The sequence below is a fragment of the Pinus tabuliformis genome, chromosome 2_2 (assembly GCF_031772625.1).
Source record: "Pinus tabuliformis cultivar Carrire ecotype Pingquan chromosome 2_2, CPIR1, whole genome shotgun sequence".
NCBI lineage: Eukaryota > Viridiplantae > Streptophyta > Pinopsida > Pinales > Pinaceae > Pinus > Pinus tabuliformis.
This window is the reverse complement of record NC_142300.1, coordinates 787,157,233-787,183,971: the sequence shown is the minus strand read 5'-3', so window position 1 is coordinate 787,183,971 and position 26,739 is coordinate 787,157,233. Positions and strand designations below refer to the sequence as shown.

General features: G+C 40.2%; 1 protein-coding gene across 3 annotated transcripts in view; it reads right to left on the bottom strand.

Annotated features, from left to right (window-relative positions):
* Nucleotides 1–302: 302 nt before the first annotated feature.
* Nucleotides 303–26,739, bottom strand: part of LOC149195050 (DNA repair protein RAD51 homolog 3-like) — a 272,949-nt gene continuing 246,512 nt past the window's right edge. The window contains exon 9 of one of the 3 annotated variants that reach the window (XM_089408082.1): nt 303–611. In XM_089408082.1, coding sequence (XP_089264208.1) covers nt 439–611 — 173 coding nt within the window. In that variant the 3' untranslated portion in view covers nt 303–438. The remainder of the gene's footprint in view (nt 612–26,739) is intronic. The other 2 variants (XM_089408080.1, XM_089408081.1) reach the window with 2 other exon arrangements.

Below are 26,739 nucleotides of genomic sequence, written 5' to 3'. Positions count from 1 at the left end.
TTAACGGATTCTAAGCAGCTTATCTACCCATATTTTGTAAGATTTTTCTCTGGTAATAAAACTTCATCGTCAGGAAGGTAGTATAATGCTTCTTGCAGGGCAATTACGATATTAGTATCCTTATGTAGTGAGGGATTTCTAGTACTTCACTTGCCTAAAAATCCCAGCATTATGAATTTCCATACTTGTCAAACATAGAGATGATAAGCACCATGTTAGGATGTCAGAAAAATACTCTTAACATGGTGTTGAATTATGAAAAAAAAAATACAGAGAAACGATAATCGAAAGGCAAAAAACATATGTAGACATCTGTACCAAAGTGCCGAAGACAGCTATATGGAAATATGTTATCGTCTCTGCAAAACAACTGAATTTTCTCTCAATGTATTTCACTCTTTTTATTTGAAAGTACATCATTAGAACTGATTAACATCACTATGCCATCTTAATCCTTTTATAATGTTCTAAGTTACATATGCCCCCAGTTGTGATGGAAAATGGAGCTGAAGCCGATCGCAACGATGGTGACTTGTCTATATAAGCAAACCTGTTATCACCATTCCAGTATAAAACTACACGATTTGTACAAGCATGGGACCAGCTCTCACCTGTGAAAAACAATTTAAGAAATCAGACTAATGTCTACTAGTCAGCTCTCAAGAAAAAGATAACAGTGGAACATGGGAAAACTGTGGACTTTTCCACCTTTTACATAATTGACCAATCATTTGCCAACAATTGATATTCACAAACCTACAGCATTTACAGTGGTAGTTACCTTTAAGGTTTGGTCGATCTCAAACAACACCCATGAGATTTCATTCCATGAATGGAAGGAATGATATTAAAGTAAAACATGTGGCATTATTTATTACAATAAAAGAATTCCAACTGAGAAAAGAGTCAGTGTAAAACTGAAAAAACATAATGTTTATCCTTTCTAAACCCAGCTATATATAAGATGTGATACAGTAAATTACCTTAAGTTGACAACTATCTACCAGTTTCAAGATTTCATTAGTTGCCTACTCAACTAACTTTGCACTGAAACATTATGTTAAATATAGTAATCATACAATTTATTGAATATAGAAACTTTACTATAATTGGAGACAGTTCCAATCATATTTTGCTATCAGCAAAACAAACGTCATTTCACATTATTTGATGGGACACTTAGCCCAATCGAAGCATCTTTTCAGTATCATCAAAACTAATAAATTCCCAAAATGTATAAACTTTCATAAAATTAGATGAACAAGGTCAACATGTAAGAAACCTAACTAATCACTAGATCAGGGTTGCTAATCACTTGATCAAGGTTGCGGGGGAGTGGCTCCCCCCCACGCCCCCTCCCCCCCCCCCCCCCCCCCCCCCCCCCCCCGAATCGCTCCCCGAGCACGCTCCCACAAAGAAAAATTTGCTCCCTGGTTTTTCCACAAAATTTTTGTCACAAAGATGTTCCAAACACCATTTTTTTTTAAAGAAACAAGAGTTTTTGAGTAGAGCAACCTAATATTCAAGCTTATGTCCTTAGTATTGATATGCAATTCATGATAATGTTAAATTCTTAAAATAAAAGGACATTTTCATCCTTTCACTTAAATTTTTAATATTACCATGAAATGACTCGGGATGTTTGAGAGTTGTTCCGACCTCATTGGATTTCATATGGCGAAAGTATAACTCTAGATCTCACTCAAAATCCAGCAGACTTATCAGTTTTTCAGGATTTCAGGATTGCAATGTTTCCATTGGATTTTGTCATGTACTAGAGTATGAGACTCGTATTTAATCAAGAGCACCAAGCGCTCTATGTACCTTGATGATAGTGACATTGGTTGTCGAATTCCTCTATCGTGACCCTACTAAAAATGTACCCATCACTCACAAAATCTTGACTTGACATGCTACATTTTTTCTATCTTATGTTAATTGCTTGGAGGGTGATATTAATGACAAAGATCCCAAGATAGGCAATGATTTTGATGATATGTAGTTATTTGTTGTAGCATGATTTTTTGGGATGCTAGAGGCCATCTAGAGCTTATTTGTTGATGTATTTTCGGTTTAGAGATGGATTGCACTCAATGATATTTTGGTTATGTGCACCCTTACATTCTATATAAATGTGTAACTTGTGGACGTGGTTGATGAAGATTATAACTTTTAGATGGTTGATGTTATATATGGTTTAATCCATGTTTTTATGATTTTTATTTCTAATTCATCATTCTACATGCTTTTGTTGACATATATGCATCAAAAAATATAAAAATATATATTATATAAAAATTCGCTCATGATTAGCTCCCGACCCGGGAGCTTTTGAAAATGTCACTCCCCGCTCCCACTCCCACTCCCTCTCCCGCTCCCGCTCCCAAGTAACCTTGCACTAGATTGGTCCACATGTGAAGTGCTCTATTACCACCTAAAATGCAAGACCAGTTTGCATTTTGGAGGCATTCTGGAATCTGAACAGCAAATGGACAAAAGAAACGAGACAAATCTTCAGCAGACCTGAGAGATCATTTCCAACAGACTCTGGTAAAAGTTCAAGGTAACACCTAGCATGTTTAAAAGAACATTTTTTGGGCATATTGAAGGTAATTCCCAGCAGACCCAAAGAGAATTCCAGCGTTGATACCATCCACGGCAGTGCTTTATCAACAATCTCACATCTGTATACTCAGTTGTGGAATGATAATAGCAGGTTCTGAGGTTACTTGACCAGGGTTTTAGAAGTAGGTATTCACAGCTGTCATGACGAGGTTTTGACAAGTAATTTCTGACCACAGGTATGGTGTTGAAACCATTCAACACCTATCAGACCTGATTTGAAGACTTTAAGTTCCTTTTCCTAGATTGCCCAGATTGAGACAGAGTTCTAGTTTGGAATATGCTGCCTTGTGTGCAAATATAGCATGGATTTCAGGCTAAAACCAGAATGTGAACAAGCAAAAGAAGTTGGATGCTATTTTAGGAGCAGTTCCCAGCATGCAGAACAAATTTTTGAGGAGTCACGACTCATGACAGCCTGGAGAATTGTTTTCGTTACTGTTTTCAGACCTAGTTTCTGTGCCAATTAAAGGCAGGCTGGACAGTTTTACTGTGGAGTCATCAACATGCTTCAAAGTGCTGCCTTTTGTGTCTGTTATCAGCATTACAGAAGAAGGGAACTCCACCTATGCCTAGTGTGGGTTCTTCACAAACAGGTTATTATTAACAGAAGAAAGCACTTCATTTGCGTTACATAAATGCATCTTCTTTGGCACATGATTCCCCTGTTCCTAGCAGTTGTGACAGTGCATCCTTGTTGGGTTTATGATACTTCTTTAGCAGCAGCAAGTGGCATAGCATTGGAGGGAGTCACTATTTTCTCTTGGCATGACGAGGAATTTGTTTTACAAAATGCACCCCCATAAGATAGATCTGAAACGCTTATTCCAAGGTCCAAGACAGAGTTGCGGGGGAGAGGCTCCACCCCCTCGAACCCGCTCCCGGAGCGTGCTCCCCCAGGAGCGCACTCCCGAAATCACTCCCGTAAAAAAAATCGCTCCCTAGCCTTTTTTGCAATTTTTTTTTTTTTGCAAAAACATTCCAAACACAGTTTTTTCAAAGAAACAGTAATTTTTGAGTGGGGCAGCCTAATGATCAAGCCTATGGCCCTAGTATTGATATGTGATTCATGGTAATGTTAAATTCTTAAAGTAAAAGGATGAAAGGTTATCCTTTTACTTAAATTTTTAACATTACCATGAAATGACTCAGGGTGTTTGAGAGTGGTTCCGACCTCATTGGATTTCATATGGAGAAAGTAGAATTTTAGATCTCATTCAATATCCAGCAGACTTATCAGTTTTTCAGGATTTCAGGATTGGGGGAATTCCAATGTTTCCATTGGATTTTGTCATGTACTAGGGTATGGAACTCGTATTTAATCAAGAGCACCAATCACTCTATGTACCTTGATGTTAGTGATATTGGTTGTCGAACTCCTCTATCATGACCCTACTAAAAATGCACCCATCACTCAAACAAAATCTTGACTTGACATGCTATGTTTTTTCTATCTTATGTTAATTGCTTGGAGGGTGATATTAATGACAAAGATCCCTATACAGATCCAGAGGTAATGACAAAGATACCTCTGGATATTAATGCTTAGAGGGTGATATTAATGACAAAGATCCTGACTTTCCAACAAGACTTAGAAATTAGACACTTCTTGTGTTAGCAAGAGGCCCAAGCATTAGCAATAGATAATAGATTTACTTGTCTCTTCTAGTTTCTAGTAGTTTTTATAACTGTTGACTCTTTCATATTTATTATGATATTTTTTGTAAACAATATATGACAATTTAAGTTTGAAGTTTGAAGTTCGCAATTATAACTCACTAGTAATGAATTATGAATATGATGCGTGAAAGTTGAAAGTTGTTTCATTTCATTTCATTTTATGACATTTCATTTCATGTTAGAATTATTATATAATTTTGGTGATCAATGATGATAAATGTTATGTATTGAATTTTGAAAGCTTCAAACTTTAAGATTGATGAATCATGAGACTCGATATGTTGTATGTTATTAACTTGTGGATGTGGTTGATGAAAATTATAACTTCTAGATGATTGATGTTATATGGTTCAATCTATGTTTTTATGCTTTTTATATCCAATTCATCATTCTACATGCTTTTGTTGACATATATGCATCAAAATATATAAAAATATATATTATATAAAAATTTGCTCTTTAAACGGGAGCTTTTGAAAATGTCGCTCCCTGCTCCCACTCCCCGCTTCCACTCACGCTCCCAAGTAACCTCGTTCCAAGAAGCATCCCATAGGAATGCCATTTATTTTGAGGGTTGTTTGTAATTTTTTCTGACATATTCAAGGGGGAAATTCAATTAGAAGAGGAGTGATTCTCCCAGAAACTATCCAATGCACATTGGGCAACATAGGTTATATGCTTGGTTTGACTTTGGAAGGAGTTCCCTGGAGAATGGTGCCTTATTTAACGTTTTAATTATGATGTATTTGGAGGATAGATGCCCAAATAGAGTAACACTCCATCTAAAAATCCTGCAACATTCATTAAATGTTGAAGAAGGCTTGGTCAAAGGGTCAAAGAAAATGTTGAGGGCATCCTATCTTCAAGGGTTTGTTATAACAACCATTGCCAATGGAGATCCACATTTGAAGGCATTTGCCAGCATTATTTGAGGATTTCCTTAGCTCTCGTGAAGACGCATGGCATCATTGCATCATCCCAAGGAGAAGTAACACCTTACCTTGAGGAGCACTCCCATTGACTAGGCATTTACCATTATTTTTTTGGAGTGGTCACCTAGTAGGTATCTTGAAGAGCATCCAAGGACAATGAAGACAAGTGGCACAACAAACCATAATACTTGGTTGAAGAAACATTACTCAACAAAGCACCTTACCTGAGTGGTTCACGCATGGTGTTCATGCATTCTTATTATTATGTCTTGAAGGGAATAGTGCATCTAGAATCTAGTTATTATTATTTTATTATAGGAGAGATTGAGCTAAACTGTTAATTTTAGTTAACATGGTCTGTTCTATGCTTTAGCACAATTTACTTCAATGTTCCTTACCAGCGCAATGACAATTTCCAATTATTTCCAGTAGCAATCACATTAACTTAAACATATTGACAGTAAATGCAGATAGAACATAAAAACATGTGCAGAAGACAAGCCAAGACAAGAGGACACAAAATTTGGTGGATGCTAGGGAAAAACCCCAATGTGGGGAAAACCCTTTGATCAAATCTTCTTATTATTATTCAATAGTTCAGTAGAGAGAGTACAAATATCAAATTTACTTGCCAAAATAGCTCTGTCAAAATCAGCAGTCAACTACATCCCTAACCAGAAAGTCAACGTTGGTCAAATCAGCACCAAAATGTCCTCCAAGCAGCTCGGTCAACAACAGTCCAATTTAGCCTTCAAAGAGAGTCAAAGTCAGCCCAAAACAATTCAATCAAACCCAGTCAGAGGAGAGAGAAACATTGCTATAATTTCTGTGGTCAAATGTGAAGTCAACGCTGAAATCACCCTGCCCAAAACACCCTGATTTCTGTGCCCAACAACTCGGCCTAGAGAAATCAGAATTCTGCCTTGAAAATCAAAGTCAAAGATGGTCAAATCAACCTTGGTCAACGCTGGATTGTTGCTCTGAAATTTCGGCCTATCCTTGTCCTAAAATTTTCAGCCTCTTGCCACACGTGCGAAGAATAGAGAGAGGCTACCCAGTTATACGAACCAATCAAGAGAAGAGAGAGAGATGAAATGATGTGATGAGTGATGTCCAAATGAGGAGAGAGGTCACTCCTATTTATACAATTCGTTGAGGGTGAGGAGACACATCCATTGGGCTTCTTGAGCCTACATTTGACTGAGGCTGACCTTGACAAATTGTGCATGAGAGAGAATAAATTCAAAATTCCACTTCTACTTGTCAGAATGAGATGGTCTTTATATCAAAATTGGACCTCTCGAAATGAGGAATCCAATGCAATAATCATCTCCATCATATGAGTTGTCCTAAGGTGGAATTTGGCCCTAGTTGCCAATTTTAACATAAACTCTATACGAGTAGCTCTCTCATTTGCTAAGCATGGTTGGTTTTGTTAGGAGATCCCCTCCAAGCCTACTTGAGGATCTATTGGGAGGGAGAATTTTAAGGGGAAACTTCATATGTGAGGTTTCCATCTTTCTCTTCTCTTTTTCATAAATGACTAAGGTTTCTGCAAGAATTTGTTGATTGGAGTAGAGCAGAAAGGGTTCTACTTGCCTAGGTGCCAAGGCTAGTAGAGGGACCCACAAGACCACCACTTAGCAGAATTACAAATTCATTTAACTATTTCCTAAAGTTGGAGTTATGAAAATTAAGAATTCCTATAGTAAACTTATGATTTAATCTCAACCCTTCATCAAGTTCCTTAGCCATTGAGAGTGATGATGGGGCCCAGATCGAATTAGAAGTGGGAATAAGGTGCAAAAGTGGCCATATTGAAGAGCACAAAGTGTGTGTGTTTTAGCTCAACAGTAGAAGTTAGGGTTTTAACAATCAAGTAAGAAGATCAGTGACTAAGAGGGAGAGAAGAACAGGGTTTAACAACCTTAGCTCAACCCACAATTAGCGCGCATGTATAGCGAGCTAGTGTGCACAAGAGGAGGCCATATTGCGTGGTCATACAACGCATGCCAATGCACAGGGAGGTTGTACTGTGTGGTTATACAGTAGCAGAAGTTCACAAGGGGTGTTTCTATTGGCTTAGTTCTGCTATTTAGAAGATTTTGTTGTAAAAGAGATGTTTTTACTTCTATAAAACTCTGAAGATCACTATTTGTTGAGTTAACAGAAAACATATACAGTTTGCAGGTTCTCCCCGAAGTTGGGGTTTCCTGGGTATATTTTGTCTTATGTGTTGAATGTGCTTTTGCTAAGTCACATGACACGAGGACACGAGACATGAAGGAAACGTAAATACAGGTATTCGACATGAGACACAATGACCCTGAAAACACGACACAAGGGACAAGTTATATATATATATATATATATATATATATATATAATACTGAAATATAGTTCTTGATCCATATTAAGTTACTGAAATATAGTATTAGTTTATTAATTTACTACATCAATGATGTTCAATGGTTCATTGTTCATAGTTCAATGTTCATTCTTGAATCTTCATGTTATTAACTTATTAACAATTGTACAAGGCTACAAGCACATAAGAAACTACTAACTAGAAATTTAGAAGAACTTAGATATTAAAACCATAAAATGCAGATTTTCCATTAAGTCATCAAAATCAAAATGTATTACATAGATATTGAGGGAATGCCACTGGAAAATACAAAAGAGTAGATACAAAATAAGTAGGAATATCATAGCTCGTCACTGTCGTCAGTGGTATTGGTCATGACTCACTAGCCACGAGTCCATGACTCATCACTCTATCAATAGTCCATGTCCTCCTCCATGTCATAATCACCATCACTGCCACTGCCATCTGACTCTACTCCATCCTCCTCCTCTATGCCCAATCCAAGATCTGCTACTGCATTTGTTGGTGTGGAGGATGACCCCTCAAGAGACTCATCATCAAAAGTCACTAGCTCTAGCATTGGGTCATTAAGATCCATGTTGGCTAACGCCAACTCAACACTGTCGTCCAAACCCATATCATCAAGAAATACATCCCACATCTTTGTCTTTCCCTTCAACCACTCTTGCCTCTGCTTGTAAATAAGACGAAGGTTGGTGTGCATATACACCATTGTCTCCGCCCTAATTGCTCAAGCTTGCTCTTTTCCAAACTATATAGATCCCCATAAGTGCTCCAATTCCTCTCACAACAAGAAGATCAAGTAACTTGAGAGAAGACCCTCAAGGCTAATTGTTGTAGAATAGGGCATGCTGCCCCATGAATTGCCCACTAAGCATAGGCATCTTTGACCCCCCTATCTCCAAGTACATCATACTCCCCAAATCTCCTAGTGCCAGTGGAGAATATTACAAAGCCTTCCTCCACCTCAAGAAAATATGCTCTATCCTAAAATATCCTTCTGAATGCTATCTTCCTCCCCTATGACATCTCTCCATCCATGTCAGTGTTGTAAAATCAGAAAGGCAGAAAGATTTTTGTTATGTTGATAATTGTGATATTCTTATGTTCTTATTAACTTTCTTGTGTTCTTCATTTACCTTAGTTCACCAAGCAATTACCAATAACCATAACATGAGATCAAAGACACCAGATGTAGGTGGACAGCCAAGGAAAAATCCCTATCTAGGGGAAAAACCAGTCAACAACTATTCCTTAAATAATTTCACAAGATGATCCATGACTCCTGACCTAGACACAGACTTCCTCCAATCACCAAGTCAACCCTTCCCTTCTTTTGCAGATGATAACCTTCCAGTAACAACTTCGACCTAGCGCTTCGATCTTGCAGCAAAAAAATTCGATCTCCCTAACAACAGAACTTCAACCTAGTAGCAGAATCCAAAATTTCAACCCCAACAGTAGCCTAGTAACTTCACACGTGTGAGAGGGAGATAGCCCAAAAATTCGATCTTGTCTTTCCCTGTTATTCTCCTCCTTATTTTGCAACTTCGCACTTTTTCTGTTGCTCCTTGTATATCGAATTTATGAGATGTATGCTCCAAATGAATCGAACTGTGCTTATTTATAGCCTCTTCTGTGGGTTGAATTACCTTCATGTAGGCCGACTTGATCAGGAGAGTGCCGACTTGGAGTGGAGGTGACAAATGAATTATTTGACTCAAGAAAAAATCATTTTACATGATCCAAAAGCCCAAGAAGGGTCTTATAAAATGGGCAATGACTCTAATGACTCAAGACAAAACCTAGAAGTCCTCAATGGGGACTTTGACCTATAAAATGATGACCCAAGCATGAAACCCATGCTTTAATAAGTCATAATAATAATAATAATAATTTCCCTTTCTTTCTTTCTTTTGATAAATACATTTCATTATGACTCAAATACAATTATGAAGACCAAACCTAGTTACATTCTTCAACACTCCCTCTTAACTAGGGAGGTATTCATAATTACACATATATATACAAGTACATGGAAGATCTCAAAACACATGAACCATGAAGAGTTTAGGCACACTTGATGCCACAGTCTAGATTCCCTACTAGGGCAATCTATCCGAGTGGGACTAAGATGGGCTAAAACTTTCAGCCACTCTAGGTACCATCAGGCTCACTTGCTAACCATCAACCTAGGGAACTAGGTGCGTAATGCAAAGTCAGAGCTCTATGACCAATACCACCATCCCTACTTCGGGAACTAGACATCAACACACAAGTCGACCAGATGTCCTCCCAGGCATACACATCGCCTCAACATAACAAATCTCTCACAATCAAACAGATCGGTAACATCAAGCATGCTTTCAATCTTCGAGAGATTTACTTGAACAATCACAACCCCAATCAGTAACAACCTTTCAAATAAATAAACACAAACCTTTGGGGTCTTCAAATATCTTGATGCTGCTTCACAATTTATCGTAATTGGACTTAGATGCTTCCAAACAAATCTTGACAAAATTTTCCTCAATCATATAGCTTAATTCCTACTTCTCATGCAGCAACATAGTCTACAACCTAATCCTTCTTTCCTTCTTTCAATATACATTCTCCAATTTCTTCTTCAAGGTATCCATCATGACTATAATATGCCCTCCCTCTCAACTTGGGAGATATCCTTCTTTCCTTTATCTAGGCTCCCTCTTAACTTAGGGAGATCAACTTCTTTCTATGACATCGAAGAATCTTTCATGGCTTCCATCCTTCTTATCAAAGTCATCTTGATCATCATCATTCATATAACTTCCTTCATCATGCTTATCAAATCAACTTTACTTACAAATATCTTCAACATCTTGAAGATTATGTACCTGCACAACTTAAACAGCAAGTACAACCAAAAATACATATATAGAAGCATGGATTTAACTATATCATAATCATGGAAGCATTAGATTTTGGATATCAAGTACCTAAACTCAGTTAGGTTCATAGTCATCAAGACACACATACTTCTATACTTCAACTTCTTACTCGGGTTAGGTTATAACCCCTAGATCACATCAATAACTCAATCAAGATATCAGTCTCATTATATCTAGGGCCTCAATATTTCTTCCAGAGATATGACACACTCTACTATAATATATTGCAAACCCTAGAAGCAATTCAAACAAGTATAGTTCTACAATGCATCCAACAACTTTAGAATTCATATGTTAGACTTCTACTAGGATTTAATGCAAACCCTAGATTCCATACACTAAATTTCAACAATCAAAACCAATGATAGCACAAACTAAGGTTTCAACAATATGACCAACTTCTACTAGGGTTTGTTGTAAACCCTAGATTTTATCATCATAATGGAAACAATATCACCATATCCTAGAATATCAAACTTCTACTAGGGCTTAGTTACAAACCCTAGAACTTATCAACAATTAGGTTAGCACATATACATATCTAGCATAATCATGCACAAGCATATCATATAAAACCCAAGACACAATTATCAATACATTTAAAGTCATACATATAACAATCTTGATTAGCTAGGGTTTTGATCAGACGAACAAACATATACCTAGGGTTTGATTCCTAGGAGCTTACTCTAGATATTATAAGGGTTTTGCTCATAAACCCTAATTCACCAAAACCTCAAGGTCTAGGAACACATTAGCATCCAACCCTAAAGGACTAGGGTTTCCATAACAACATTACCATCAAAACCCCAAACATCAAAAGAATAGTATTTTCTAGATTTCATCAGTAACCCTAAGTAGACTAGGGTTTTTCATATTGACATACCCTTAGGTTAGGGTTTTACAGAGAACCTTTTAGGGTTCCACAAACATGATGATTTTAATGAGGATAGATTCAATCTAATGATTAATCACCCAAATAAGAATCTTTATGATTCAAAGGTCCTAGACATAACACTTGTTAGTAATGTAAAGAAAATTTATTAGAATGAATGAATATACCTTTATCACGAAGAGAACAAAGCTTATGGTCTAAGACATACCTTTGAGTTGTTTTCTAGACAAACCTTATAGGACATCAATTCCAATAGAACTTTTATCATGCTTTGTCTTGTGAGGTCTTCTCCATAGCCCTTGAGCATTTAGCAAGCCTTTCCTAAACAAGGAAAACATGAAAAGAAATGTTATTAGCATATAATACAAACTCATCTAGATAAGAGAAGGAAACCAAATATAAAAGGATAATACAAGGAATAAGATACTTATTGTTGATTTGGGGTAGCATCGGACGTGCTCTAGCCACGAAATTTGGTGGAGAGGTTGGGGCACATGAGATCTCCAATACCCAGAAGGGGTTTGGGTAGATTCTAAACAGAACAGAAGATATTAAAATAATTAATATTTTTAATGGAGTCCCTAAGTTTAAACTTAGGGAAAATAAAATATTAATGTGTATTAATCTGTGTTAGAATGGTCGAAAAGACATGGATAAAGCCAGATCTAATCTTAGCCGTTGATTAAGGACTTAATCTCAGTCGTTGATATGTCAACAGGAAAATTATAAAAGGAGGCTTGAGGGTCACTTGGAGAGTACACCAGATGATCATTCATTCTATTCTCTAGAGCAGGGTTTGGTAAGAGAGATAGAATCAGTGATCGGGAGAGCAGCTGACGGGCATTGAGTAAAGAGAAACAGAGAAGGCAGAGATTGTGTCGGGAGAGCAGCGCAGCAGCCAAGGAGGGTGACACAAAGCCAGCAAGGGCTCACACAGGGCCACGCAGAGGTAGCCAAGTGTTGCACAGAGCACCAGAGGGGCTAGAGCAGCTGACTCAGAGGCTCCCAGAGCTGACTCAGGGCCTCGTGGGGCTGACGTAGGCCTAGAAAGGCTAACGCAGGGCTAGCGTGAGACAGAGAGGGTTGACGCAGTCTAGTTTGGGCAGAAGCTGGGGTTGCAAAGCAGTTTTGTGCTGAGGAGCTGCCGAAAGGGTTTTTCAGGGGGTTTCAGCCAGGAGATTTCTCTCAAATTGAGAGGTATAGCTGCTAAGGAAATTCTCTGTTCGGTAGACCAGTTTCGGCACCCAGATTGTACTCTGATATTGCTTAATAAGAAAACCCTCAGATAGTTGCACCGGTTTTCCCGCATTGGGTTTTTCCGGGGACATTGGTCCAAAAATAATGGTGTCATGTGGTGTGTTTGTTCTTGTTTCTTTTAGTTGTTGATCTGTAATATGTTGAGAATGCACTGGTGTTTATTTTTAGTATTTACTTTGTAAATAGCTTGTTAAAGAAAAATAACAAGTAGGTAAGAATAAATCAGAAAAAGTGCATGAAGGGTTTCTAAACTAAGTAGAGTTAGAAACTTCAACATGGTATCAGAGCGTGATTGCAGATCACAGGAGGACTAAAAGACATCAGCCGAGCGGAGCAATAGCAGCAAAAAACCACTGTCCCAAGGTGACAGAAGTCGTTTCTAGCAGCGCAGAGGCCAAGGAAGTGTGACACAGAGCCAGCCAGAGCCACCCAGAAGAAGCCGGGAATTGCACAGAGCCTCAGAGGGGCCAGCGAGGCTGACATAAGGCATCCTAGGGCTGACGCAGACCCATCTAGGGTGACGCAGAGCCAGCGTGGGGCAGAGAGGGGCTGACGCAATTCATAGAGAGGCAATTGTTGGGGTCTAGAAGGCTGCAGGAATATTGCAGAGTGGAGCTGGTGAGGTATTGTAGTCAGAACAGTACCTGACAGAGCAGGGCCAGAGGAGTTGTTACCGAGGGTTTCTAGCTGAGAAACCCGGATCAGCAGTGCAGTCGCATAGGACGATCAGAGTAGGGGGCATCTCGACAAGCGGCAGAAGGATTTCCAGGAGGGAAATCAGGACTCAGAGGGAGTCCAAAAGAGAACTTCCAGACGGGAAGTAGAGACTCAGAGGAGTCGAACAAAGAACTTCCAGGAGGGAAGTAGAGGAGCGTCATGGCACTACACAAGGTAAGAGACCAGGATGGACTGGACGGAGCATCGAACTTCGCAATCTGGAAGGCCAAAATCTATCAGTGCTTGACAGGAATCGTGTCATGAACTTCACCTTGAAGGTTATAGCTATCCCAGTCGACCCTAATGATAACGACAAGTACGAAGAGGCGATGGCAAGGGCCAAGTCCATTATCCTCGACGGGGTCAAGGATCATGTGGTACCACATATAGCCGAGAAGGAAATGACAATTGAGATGTGGGAGGCTCTCAAGTGTTAGAAATTATATATTATGGAGCAATGGAACACATAAAATATTGCAGAAATATAAACACAGAAAATGCATAAAACAAGAGACACAGATATACGTGGTTCACCCAGTTTGGGCTACGTCCACCCCGAACAGCCAGTCCTTCCTTTCTATTATCCAGCAAAATGAAGAGACACAACCTACAGCAGATCCGCTGTAATATCCTCTGTTTTCTCTCACAGTCTCACCTCTCTATTTCCTGCTCACGGAATACACATCTATCACACAGCCTTAAATACAATGCCATCATACAAAGAGAGGGGTTGCTTTCTAGGGCAAAAACCCTAAACTAAACATAAGTTCTACCATCAGATCATCCACCTAATGAACGGCCCAGATTGACTAGAAATTACTATACTTTTAAAAGGCAATTTTACAGTTGTTTTTAGCTTCGGGGGCGCTGCCCCTGAAACCCCCCGCCAGGGGGGGTTCCCAAAGGTCGCAGTCTTCCCCTCCTGGACCCCCCCCCTACAGCGAATATTTTACGGGCGGCAAACTGGGGTCCAATGTGGCAATACCTTTGAATATAGAAGATAATCAGGCTCCACACCCAACAATCTCCCACTTGGAGACTGATTGTAGCAACTCCACCGTTGCTCCATATGTTGGACAATGACTCCTCTTTGGACCTGGCTGTTTCTCATCTTCATCGTCATCCTTGAAGACCAATTGAAACTGAGCATATTCTCAGTTTCTCCCTGGTTACAACTTTTGTTAGCATATCTGCAGGATTCTGGCTAGTGTGTATCTTTTCCAGCTTCAACTCTCCATCTTCCAACACTGATCGTATGAAATGGTACTTGAGCTGTATGTGTTTAGTCCTGGAATGAAATGCTGAGTTCTTTGCAAGATGAATGGCACTTTGGCTATCACTGTATAACGTGCCCATATCATGCTCCTTTCCCAATTCACCCATAAACCTTTGTAACCAAATCATTTCTTCACTAGCCTCTGTAGCAGCAACATACTCTGCTTCTGTTGTTGAAAGTGCAACAACACTTTGGATTTTTGAAACCCAACTGACAGTTGTTCCTCCAACAGTAAATACATATCCTGTAGTGCTCCTCCTGTTATCTCTGTCACCTGCCATATCTGTATCAACATATCCTTGTAGGGAGATGTTTGAACCACCAAAGCATAATGCTTGATTTGTGGTACCTTTCAAATATCTAAGAATCCATTTCACTGCCATCCAATGTTCCTTTCCTGGATTGTTCATGTACCTGCTTACAACTCCCACTGCATGTGCAATATTAGGCCTTGTGCAGACCATTGCATACATTAAGCTTCCAACTGCTGATGCATATGGAACTTTAGACATATAATCCATGTCTTCTTGGATCTTTGGGCACATTTCCTTGCTAAGTTTGAAATGGCTAGCAAAAGGTGTACTAACTGGTTTTGCATTGTGCATGTTAAATCTTTTCAACACCTTTTGTATATACTCATTATGAGACAATGTCAATTTACGATTTTTCCTGTCTCTAGTTATTCTCATACTAAGGATTTGTTTTGCAGCTCCCAAATCCTTCATTGCAAATGAATTTGCCAATTTTCTTTTGAGCACATTTATTTCCTGCATCTTAGATCCTGCAACAAGCATGTCATCTACATACAATAACAATATAATATAGCTGCCATCATTTTGCTTTTTCAAATAAACACAATGATCAAAGTGACATCTAGTATAACCTTGTTCAGACATAAACTTGTCAAATTTTAGATACCACTGCCTTGGAGCCTGTTTTAAGCCATACAAGCTCTTCTTCAACCTCACACTAGTTTCTCCTTCCCTTTCACCTCATATCCTTGTGGTTGCTGCATATATATCTCTTCCTCCAAATCCCCATGGAGAAAGGTTGTCTTTACATCTAACTGCTCAAGATGCAAATCTTCAGCTGCTACAAGACTTAAAATAGTTCTGATTGAAGTCATTTTAACAACAAGAGAAAATATTACATCAAAATCAATACCTTTCTTCTGTGCAAACCCCTTCACCACAAGTCTAGCTTTGTACCTCTGTTTTCCTCCATCTTCTTCCTTCAGCCTGTAAACCCATTTATTCTTCAATGTAGTTTTTCCTGCAGGCAACCTGACTAAATCCCAAGTCTGGTTATGCATTAAGGAGTCCATCTCTTCTTCCATGGCGACCTCCCACTTCTTCCTGCTTTCAACCTGCATTGCTTCTTCATAACATTTGGGGTCACCGGAATCAGTCAACAATAAATAATATAATGAAGGAGAGTATCGTTCAGGGGGTCTACTTATCCTAGTAGATCTTCTAACAGCACTTTCAGGTGTTTGGGGTGCCTGTTGTTGTTGTGATGGTTGCTGTTGTTGTGGTTGTTGATTATTATTATTTTCAGGCACCTTTACTTTTTCAGTGATTTCATCAAGAATTGCGTATTCCTTGTTTTCCTTTTCCTGTTTCTTTTCCTGAAACTGATTCTTATACAAGACCTTTTCATTGAATATTACATCTCTGCTCCTAATGATTTTGTGATTTTCATAATCATATAAGCGATAACCAAAATCATTAACACCATATCCAATAAAGGTACATTTCTTTGACTTTGCATCAAGCTTTGTTCTATTTTCTTTATCAATATGGACAAAGGCCTCACAACCAAAAGGCTTTAAAATAGAGTAGTTTACCTTTTTACCTGTCCATGCTTCCTCTGGAACACCACCATCCAAGGAACTTGAAGGCCCTTTATTTATTAGATAAACAGCAGTATCTACAGCATCTGCCCAAAACTGTAAAGGCAATCCTGCATGCAATCTCATGCACCTTGCACGCTCCATGATTGTTCTGTTCATCCTTTCTGACACACCATTTTCTTGTGGTGTTCTTGGAACTGTCTTCTCTCTGCAAATTCCATGTTCTGAACAGTACCTATCAAACTCTTTGCTGCAATATTCACCTCCATTGTCTGATCTAAGACACTTCAATTTCTTTCCTGTCTCAATCTCAACCAAAGCTTTCCATTTCTTGAAAGTATCAAATACATCAGATTTATTCTTAATACAATAAATCCAAGTTTTTCTAGTTGCATCATCAATAAAAGTAACATAATAACGAGAGCCACCAAGAGAAGATACCTGAGTAGGTCCCCATACATCTGTATGCACAAGCTCTAGTTTTTCGCTCTTCTTTTCTTTCCCAACTCTGAGAAATCTGACTCTCTTCTGTTTTCCATAAATGCAATTCTCACAGAAGTCCAAATCAACATTCTTCAAACCCAGCAACGAATTCCTTGACTGAAGAATCTTTATCCCCTTTTCACTCGTGTCCGAGCCTATGATGCCATAATGTTGCATCTGCTCCTTTGGAAGTTAAAGCATTAACAGAGTTAGAAATACCATTGCATAAATACAATGTACCAACCTTTTCGCCTTTTGCTATTACCAGGGCTCCTTTGGTGACCTTCCAAGCTTTATCTGTAAAAGTTGTCACACAACCTTCACCGCCTAACTGCCCTGTTGAAATCAGATCTTTCTTTAGATCTGGAACATGCCTTACCTCCTTTAATAGCCATTGGTTTCCATTCTGCTGTTTTACAAGAACCTTACCCATTCCAATGATTTTACAGGGTTTATCATCACCCAGACGAACTTGTCCAAAATCTCCTTGAACATAGTCATGAAAGTATTTCTTATCAGGTGTGGCATGGAATGAAGCCCCTGAATCTAGCACCCAGGAATCAGTAATATTTTCGAAAGAAAGAATCAAAGCATCTTGTAACACCTCACCTGTCACATTTGCTTCATGATTGTTTTCTTGCTGTGCATCTCCTTTTCCCTTTCGAGATCTACTGTCTTTCTTTAGGTGTCCTTTCTTTCCACATTTCCAGCACACTATCCCCGATCTGGACTTGGATCTGCCTTTCCTTGATTTACTGCGATATCCTGAGCTCTTTCCTCTTTCCATTTTTCTTCCTCTAGACTCTACACTCAGCATTTCCCGATGTCTCACCAGAGCTTTTCCGTCGCATTTCCTCGCTAAGGATAGCACCGACAACATCATCAAACTTTAAAGTACTAGATCCAGAAACGGAGTTACTAATGGCCATTACCAAACCATTCCAACTTTCTGGTAATGAACACAAGAATAATAGAGCTCTAGCTTCATCATCAAAGTTTACCCCTACAGAACTTAACTGACTTGTAACTGTATTAAAATCATTTAAATGGTCTGCAACAGATCCACCTTCCGACATCTTCATATTAAATAACCGTTTCATAAGAAATACCTTGTTTGAGGCCGAGGGTTTTTCATATAGTTTCGACAACGCCTGAATCAAACCCTCTGTCGTGGTTTCCTTCAAAATGTTGAAGGCGACTGACGCAGCAAGGCACAACCGTATTGTTCCGAGTGCCTTTCTATCGAGAAGGTTCCATTCTTCGTCTGTCATACCCGTCGGCATCTTTGATTTTCTGCCCAATGGTAGGTATAGATCTTTCTGATACAGATAATCTTCCATCTGCATCTTCCACAGCGAGAAGTTTTGGCCGTTAAATTTCTCGACCCTAAACTTACCATCTTCCGCCATTGCTCCCACTCGAACCAGGAACCCTTCTTTCCTGCGAGTTTATCAGCCAAATAGACCTTCGGCTCTGATACCAGTTGTTAGAAATTATATATTATGGAGCAATGGAACACATAAAATATTGCAGAAATATAAACACAGAAAACGCATAAAACAAGAGAGACACAGATATACGTGGTTCACCCAGTTTGGGCTACGTCCACCCCGAACAGCCAGTCCTTCCTTTCTATTATCCAGCAAAATGAAGAGACACAACCTACAGCAGATCCGCTGTAATATCCTCTGTTTTCTCTCACAGTCTCACCTCTCTATTTCCCGCTCACAGAATACACATCTATCACACAGCCTCAAATACAATGCCCTCATACAAAGAGAGGGGTTGCCTTCTAGGGCAAAAACCCTAAACTAAACATAAGTTCTACCGTCAAATCATCCGCCTAATGAACAGCCCAAATTGACTAGAAATTACTATACTTTTACAAGGCAATTTTACAACTGTTTTTATAGCTTCGGGGGCGCTGCCCCCGAAACCCCCCACCAGGGGGGGGCTCCCAAAGGTCGCAGCCGCCCCCCTGGACCCCCCCTACAGCGAATATTTTACGGGCGGCATTGCCGCCCCCATTTCGAACTGGGGTCCAATGTGGCGATACCTTTGAATATAGAAGATAATCAAGCTCCACACCCAACATCAAGAACCTGTACCAGCATACTTCTATGCAGAGAAGAATGCTGCTCAAGAACCAGATGAGGTCGTATCAAATGAAGAAGAGTCAATCAATTGACACCTTCCTCGGAGGACTGAATGAGATCCGAGACCAGTTGACTACTATAGGAGCGACACTGGATCAGGAGCTTATGGTGAGGACAGCCCTAAATGCTATCTCAGAAGATTGGGAAGTGTTTGTCCAGAGTATCCTGGGCAAAGGGACTCTCCCACCTTGGGACGAGATGTGGGCAGCTCTTCGCCAAGAAGAGATTAGACGGCAGTCGAAGACTGGTAGCAGCAGCAAAAGGATCAAGGTCAAGCAAGAGGTGGAGGATGTGGCCCTAGCATCTGAGGGAAAGCAGGAAAAGCGAAAGAAAAAAGATCTCTCCAAGATCAAGTGCTTCCACTATGGGGAGATGGGTCATTATGTGACCCAGTGCTCAAGGAATAAGAGTAAGGGAGAGCCTTCCGAGACTAAGGCAGCGCCAGCACAGGCAGAGAAGGAAGTTTTGACAGAAAATGACTGTGCCATGAGTGCACACGCACCACTTGAGCGGAAGTGGGGAGACATCGCGCTGTAGTCAAGCGGACTACAGGCGATGAGGGGCAGGATCCTTGAGGTACCCAACCTCTTGGATTAGACCTTGCTACGGGAGCCCCGACGAGGAGTAGCAAGACTGGCTAAGTGGGTAGAGACGGATGCGGATGGAGCGGCAGAGAGAGCTACAGTGCAGGAGTCCCAAGACAGCGCAGAGCTAGCAGGCTGCAGCAGTGCGAGAGGCACAGGAGTGTTGCACCAGTGCAGGAAGGCACAGAGAGGTGTGCAACGGTGCGAGATGCAGGGAGTTGTTGCAACAGCGCAGAGGTCAGAGAGAGGGAGCACTTGTCAGTGGCAGAGGGAGCTTCAGCATCAGTGGGTGTTTCTAGCCCAACAAGGAGGTCAGTTGGGAGATCAATTACTTACTTCTCAATAACTAAGTTGCAATGCAGCAGTGGGTAGCACGATGCAGCATGATGAGAGGAGGTGCAGTGCGGATGTAATGCTGGGAGAAAAGACCAACAGCAGCACAGATGCAGGGGGAGTTGTCGTACAGATGCTGCAGTGGCAGTGGCAAAACCATGGGCAGCAGTACAAGAGGCAGCAGTGCAGAGGATGTTGGGCAGGAAGGCCTAGCATCAGCGCAGGTACCGATGTCAGATGATCATAGTAATACTCAGTGAGGAGTATTGCTAGAGCACAGTCCTCGCTAGGAGGGAGTGTTGATTTCGGGTAGCATCGGATGTGCTCTAGCCACAAAATTTGGTGGAGTGGTTGGGGCACATGAGATCTCCAATACCCAGAAAGGGTTTGGGCAGATTCTAAACAGATCAAAAGATATTAAAATAATTAATATTTTTAATGGAGTCCCTAAGTCTAAACTTAGGGAAAATAAAATATTAATGTGTATTAATCTGTGTTAGAATGGTCCAAAAGACATGGATCAAGCCAGATCTAATCTTAGCCGTTGATTAGGGACTTAATCTCGGTCGTTGATATGTCAACAGAAAAAAGTATAAGAGGAGGCTTGAGGGTCACTTGGAGAGCACACCAGATGATCAGTCATTCTATTCTCTATAGCGATGTTTGCTAAGAGAGATAAAATCAATGATTGGGAGAGCAGCTGAGGGGCATTGAGTACAGAGAAACAGAGAAGGCAGAGATTGTGTCGGGAGAGCAACGCAGCAGCCAAGGAGGGTGACGCAGAGCCAGCAAGGGCTCACACAGGGCCACGCAGAGGCAGCCAAGTGTTGCGCAAAGCACCAGAGGGGCCAGCGCAGCTGACGCAGAGGCTCCCAGAGCTGACGCAGGGCCTCCTAGGGCTGACGCAAGCCTAGAAAGGCTAACGCAGGGCCAACGTGAGACAGAGAGGGGCTGATGCAGTCCAATTTGGGCAAACGCTGGGGTTGCAAAGCAATTTTGTGCTGAGCAGCTGTCGGAAGGGTTTTTCCGGGGTTTCAACCAGGACATTTCTCTCAAACTGTGAGGTATAGCTGCTAAGGAAATTCTCTGTTGGGTAGGCCAGTTTCGGCACCCAAATTGTACTCCGATATTGCTTAATAAGAAAACCCTCAGATAGTTGCACCGGTTTTCCCGCATTGGGTTTTCCGGGGAGATTGGTCCAAAAATAATGGTGTCATGTGGTGTGTTTGTTCTTGTTTCTTTTAGTTGTTGATCTGTAATATGTTGAGAATGCACTGGTGTTTATTTTCAGTATTTACTTTGTAAATAACTTGTTAAAGAAAAATAATAAGTAGGTAGGAATAAATCAAAAAAAGTGCATGAAGGGTTTCTAAACTAAGTAGAGTTAGAAACTTCAACACTTATCTTTGCAAAAATGGTGAGAGATCCCTCTTAATCCAATCTCGAGGTATACCTATAACTTAAACAAAACAATTCAAAAATGTTTTTCCAAAGCATGTTAAACCTATAAGTACTAAAATCAAAATACAAAGAAAAACAATTCAAAAACTTAGTCTTGTTCTTTCTTTTTATTTTTGATTCTTCAGTCTTCTTCTTCTTTGGAGATCCTTCATCCCTATTTCTCTTTTTATTTCTCGGATTCTCAGGACAATCGCTTCTATAGTGACCCATCTTGTGACAATTGTAGCATTCAATCTTGGATAGATCTACCTTCCTTCTAGGCCCTTTAGACTTCTTGAAGGTTCCTTTGTTCTTGTGATGAGCGAAATAAGCATTTGAAATTTTCTCCTCTTCATTCTCTTTGTTGCTTACTAATGAAATTCTGACTTCTTCTTGACTACATGCATTCCATAATTGTTCAAATGTAGGAGTTTCCTTCCAACTATTGAGACCTGATGAAAAGGCACTCCAAGATGTTGGTAATCCTAGAAGTGCAATAATTACAAGATCATTTTCAGGTACTATTTCATCTATTGGTTGGAGTTCATCTCTGATTCTAGCTATCCATAGTGTCTTCCTTTGTCATCTTTATAGTTCTTACTTCATTCTTAAGAGTTCCAATTTGACCAAGATTCTTGATTGCGAATAATTTGGATAAGGCCTCATACATCTCTTGAGCAGAATCTATTTTGGATATATATGGAATGAGGTTGTCCTTTATTCCATCCACCATTAGGGTCATGGCCAATATCTTTGCTTCTCTGAATTTTGCCTTTTCTACATCACTTGATTCATTTGTAGGCTTCTTTACTTTTCCATTGACTATATCCAAGACTTTATTGTTGAAGTTTCTATAAGTCTACCAGTTAGAAACCCTCCATGCATTTTATTGATTCATTCCTACCTACTTGTTTCGTTACTTAACAAGTTATTTACAATGTAAATATTGAAAATAAACACTAGTGCATGCTTAACATATTACAAATCATCAACTGAAAGAAACAGAAACAATCACAACAAATGACACCGTTATTTTTGGACCAATGTCCCCGGGAAAACCTAATGCAGGAAAACTAGTGCAGCTATCTAAGGTTTTCTTATTAAGCAATTTCAGAGTACAATTTGCGTGCCAAATCTGACTTACCGAACAGAGAATTTCCATGGCAGTAGTACCTCTCAGTTTGAGACAAATGTCCCTGTTGAAACCCCGGGATAAACCCTCCGACAGCTCCTCAGCTCCAATCTGCCCTAGAAACCCTAGCGTCTGCCTTTCTGAACTGCGCCAACTCCTCTTTGCTCAGCGCTGGCCCTGCATGATCTAGGTGGATATTGGTGGCCACCTACTAATTCCACTTGGACCCCCACCATTGCTTCTTTCAGTTTTTCAATTTCCTTAATTGTAGCACAGTTTACTATTTTTAGCAGTTTTTCGGGTCCTAAACTTCCAAAGCCGTTTTGAGGCCCTAAACGACGATTTTTTGGAAATCTACTCCATTAAATATATTAGACTTAGGGACTCCATTAAATATATTAATTATTTTGATATATCCTGAACTGTTTAAAATCTGCCCAAACCCTTTCTGGGTATTGGAGATGTCATGTGCTCCAACCTCTCCACCAAATTTCGTGGCTAGAGCACATCCGATGCTACCCCAAATCAACATTTATTCTTCTCGAGGATTAGATCTATCCTCTTTTTCCATGCCCTGTAATTAGATGCTCATTCTAATTTGTTTTCTCCCTTTATTGAGTTAGACATTGTTTTTGAAGATAGTAGGCATGACTTCTTATATGATCCTTTTCCTTGATGACCCTTATTCAAACTTCTTACAATTCCTTGTTGTCCTTTCAATATATCTTCAGACCACCTTTTTCCTTCTTCTTTACCTTAACTCTGATACCATGTCGTAAAATCAGAAAGGCAGAAATATTTTCTTTATGTTGATAATTGTGATATTCTTATGTTCTTATTAACTTCTTATGTTCTTCTTTTATCTTAGTTCATCAAGCAATTACCAATAACCATAACAAGAAAATCAAAGGCACTAGATGTAGGCAGATAGCCAGGGAAAAACCCCTATCTAGGGCAAAACCCAGTCAACAACTCTTCCTTTAATAGTTTCACGAAATGATCAAAGACTCCTAACCTAGACACAAACTTCCTCCAATCACCAAGTCAACCCTTCCCTTCTTCTGCAGATGATAACCTTCCAGTAACAACTTCGACCTAGCACTTTGATCTTGCAGCAACAGAATTTCGATCTCCCCAACAATAGAACTTCGACCCAGCAGCAAAACTTCGACCCAACAACAAAATCCAGAATTTCGACCCCAACAGTAACCTAGTAACTTCACATGTGTGAGAGAGAGATATCCCAAAAATTTGATCTTGTCTTTCCCTGCAATTCTCCTCCTTTTTCTGCAACTTTGCACTTTTTCTGCTACTCCTTGTATAACGAACTTGTGAGATGTATGCTCCAAATGAATCAAATTGTCCTTATTTATAGCCTCTTTTCTGGGTAGAATTACCTTGATGTAAGCCGACTTGATCAGGTGAGGGTTGACTTGGTGTGGAGGTGACAAATGACTTATTTGACTCAATAAAAATTCTTTTTACATGATTCAAAAGCCCAAGAAGGGTCTTTTAAAATGGACAATGACTCGAGACAAAACCTAGAAGTCCTTAATGGGGACTTTGACCTATAACATGATGACCCAAGCATGAAACCCATGCTTTAATAAGTCATAATAATAATAATAATTTCGTTTTCTTTCTTTTGATAAATACATTTCATTATGACTCTATTACAATTATGAAGACCTAACCTATTTACATTCTTCAACAGTGAGAAGGGTATTTGTGTGAGGTCCCACCACAGAGCCACTCTTGACTATAGTAAGTGGGATTCAAAGAATGAGCTAAACAATGCAAAGGTGTGCAATTCTTATCCCACCTAGAGATAAGAATATCCTGCATGTTGGACCATAAGCTCTCTATTGATGTCTCATACCTAAGGCACTCATTTTCCATAACAATAGTGTTCACAGATTCAATCATGGAATCCCAACCCTCATAAACCTCTCCTAAGATGGGTTGGTCCGTGTCTACAAACTGCAAGAAAGAAATGAGAGGGTTCATGATCTTTATGGTAAGATCCACCCTCTCCCACTAACCCTCATCTAACACGGTGTCCTTTAACTTTTTTGAAGCGACTTGATCTGTTTTTTTCCAAAAAGACCAAAGATCTAACATAACCATGTTGAATTTTCTAAGTCTATCCGTTAGAAAATTAATCTATATTCTACTGGTTTATTTCTTCTACTTGTAAATTCTGAACAAGTTATTTAAAACATTTAAATACCAAAATAAACACAATACAGTCACAACATCTACAAATCATCAGCTGAAAGAAAACAAACACACAAGTGACACCGTTATTTTTGGACAAATGTCCCTGGAAAAACCCAATGCGGGAAAACCGGTGCAGCTATTCTGAGGGTTTATTATTATGCAATATTTCCTTGAGTACAACTAGGTGCCTAACCAGCTCACCCGACAGAGAAAAATACACGGCAACAATACCTCTCTATTCGGAAACAGGTATTCAAAAAACCTATCCCACGAAACCCTCTCCAGCGACTCTGAAGCTTTGTGCTGGCCCTTCTGGCCTCTGCGTCAGCCTCCTGCTATCCTGTGTCAGCCTCAAATCTCTCTGCGTCAGCCCTCTAAGGCACTACGCGCCCTCTGGGACTCTCTGCGACACTCCCTCTGCCTTCTGCGTGCATGACGCAGTCCCTCTGGGCTCTGCCTTGTCTCTACTGGGCTCTACGTGACCTGCTCTGGTTGTTTCTCTTGCTCTCTGCCTTTGCGTTGGTCTCTTAGCACTGTCTCCGCCTCTCTATCCAATACTTACTGCCCTTCGTTGTTGATCACTGATTCAACTTTACTTAGCAACGCCGCTCTAGCAAAATGAATGACTGATCACTCTGGTGTGTTCTCCAACTGACCCTCAAGCCTCTTCTTATACTTTTCTCGTTGGTCCATCAACGGCCGAGATTAAATCTCTAATCAACAGCTAAGATTAGATTTGGCTTGATCCATAACTCTTAGAACCTTTTAACCCAAATTTATATTAATACCCATTAATATTTTATTTTTCCTAAGTTTAGACTTAAGAATTCCATTAAAAATATTAATTATTTTAATATCTCCCAAACTAGTTAGAATCTACCCAAACCATTTCTGGGTCTTGGATATCTCATGTGCTTTAGCCTCTCCACCAATTTTCATGGCTAGAGCATATATGATGCTACCACAAATCAACACTCCCTCCTAGCGAGGACTGTGCTCTAGTAATACTCCCCAATGAGCATCACCATAATTATCCAGCACCGGTCCCTTTGTTGATGCTAGGCCTCCCCACCAAACATCCTCTGCACTGTTGCATCCTGTAATGTTGCCCATGCCTTTGCCACTGCCACTATTGCATCCATACAACAGCTCCCTCTGCCTCTGTGCTGCTGCTGGTCCTTTCTCCCAACATTGCATCTGCACTACAACCCCCTCTCATCATGCTGCATCGTGCTACTGCCAACTGCTACTGCACTGCAACTCAGTTACTGAGAAGTAAGTAACTGATCCACCCAACTTCTGACATCCCTATCAAGCTAGAAACACTCCCGATGCTGAAGCCCTCTCTGCCGCTAACAAGTGCTCCCTCTACTGACCTCTGCACTGCTGCAACAACTCCCTGCATCTCACACTGTTTCTCACCTCTCTATGCCATCTTGCACCGTTGCAACACTCCCATGCCTCTCACACTGTTGCAGCCTGCTAGCCTCGCGCTGCCCAAGGACTCCTGCACTGTAGCACTCTTTGTCGCTCCATCCACATCCGTCTCTAACCATATCTGCCAGTCCTGCTACTCCTCTTCAGGGCTCCTGTAGCAAGGTATAATCTAGGAGGTTGGATACCTCAAGGATCCTACCCCTCATCGCTTGTAGTCCTCCTGACTACACTCGATGTCTCCCCACTTCTTCTCAACTGGCACATGAGCACTCATGGCACAATCGTCATCCTCCTTGACGTATTTCTCCGCCTTCACTGGCGCTGTTCGAGTCAGAAGCCTCTCCCTTACTCTTCTTCCTTGGACACAGGTTCGCATAGTGACCCAGTTTCCCACAATGGAAGCACTT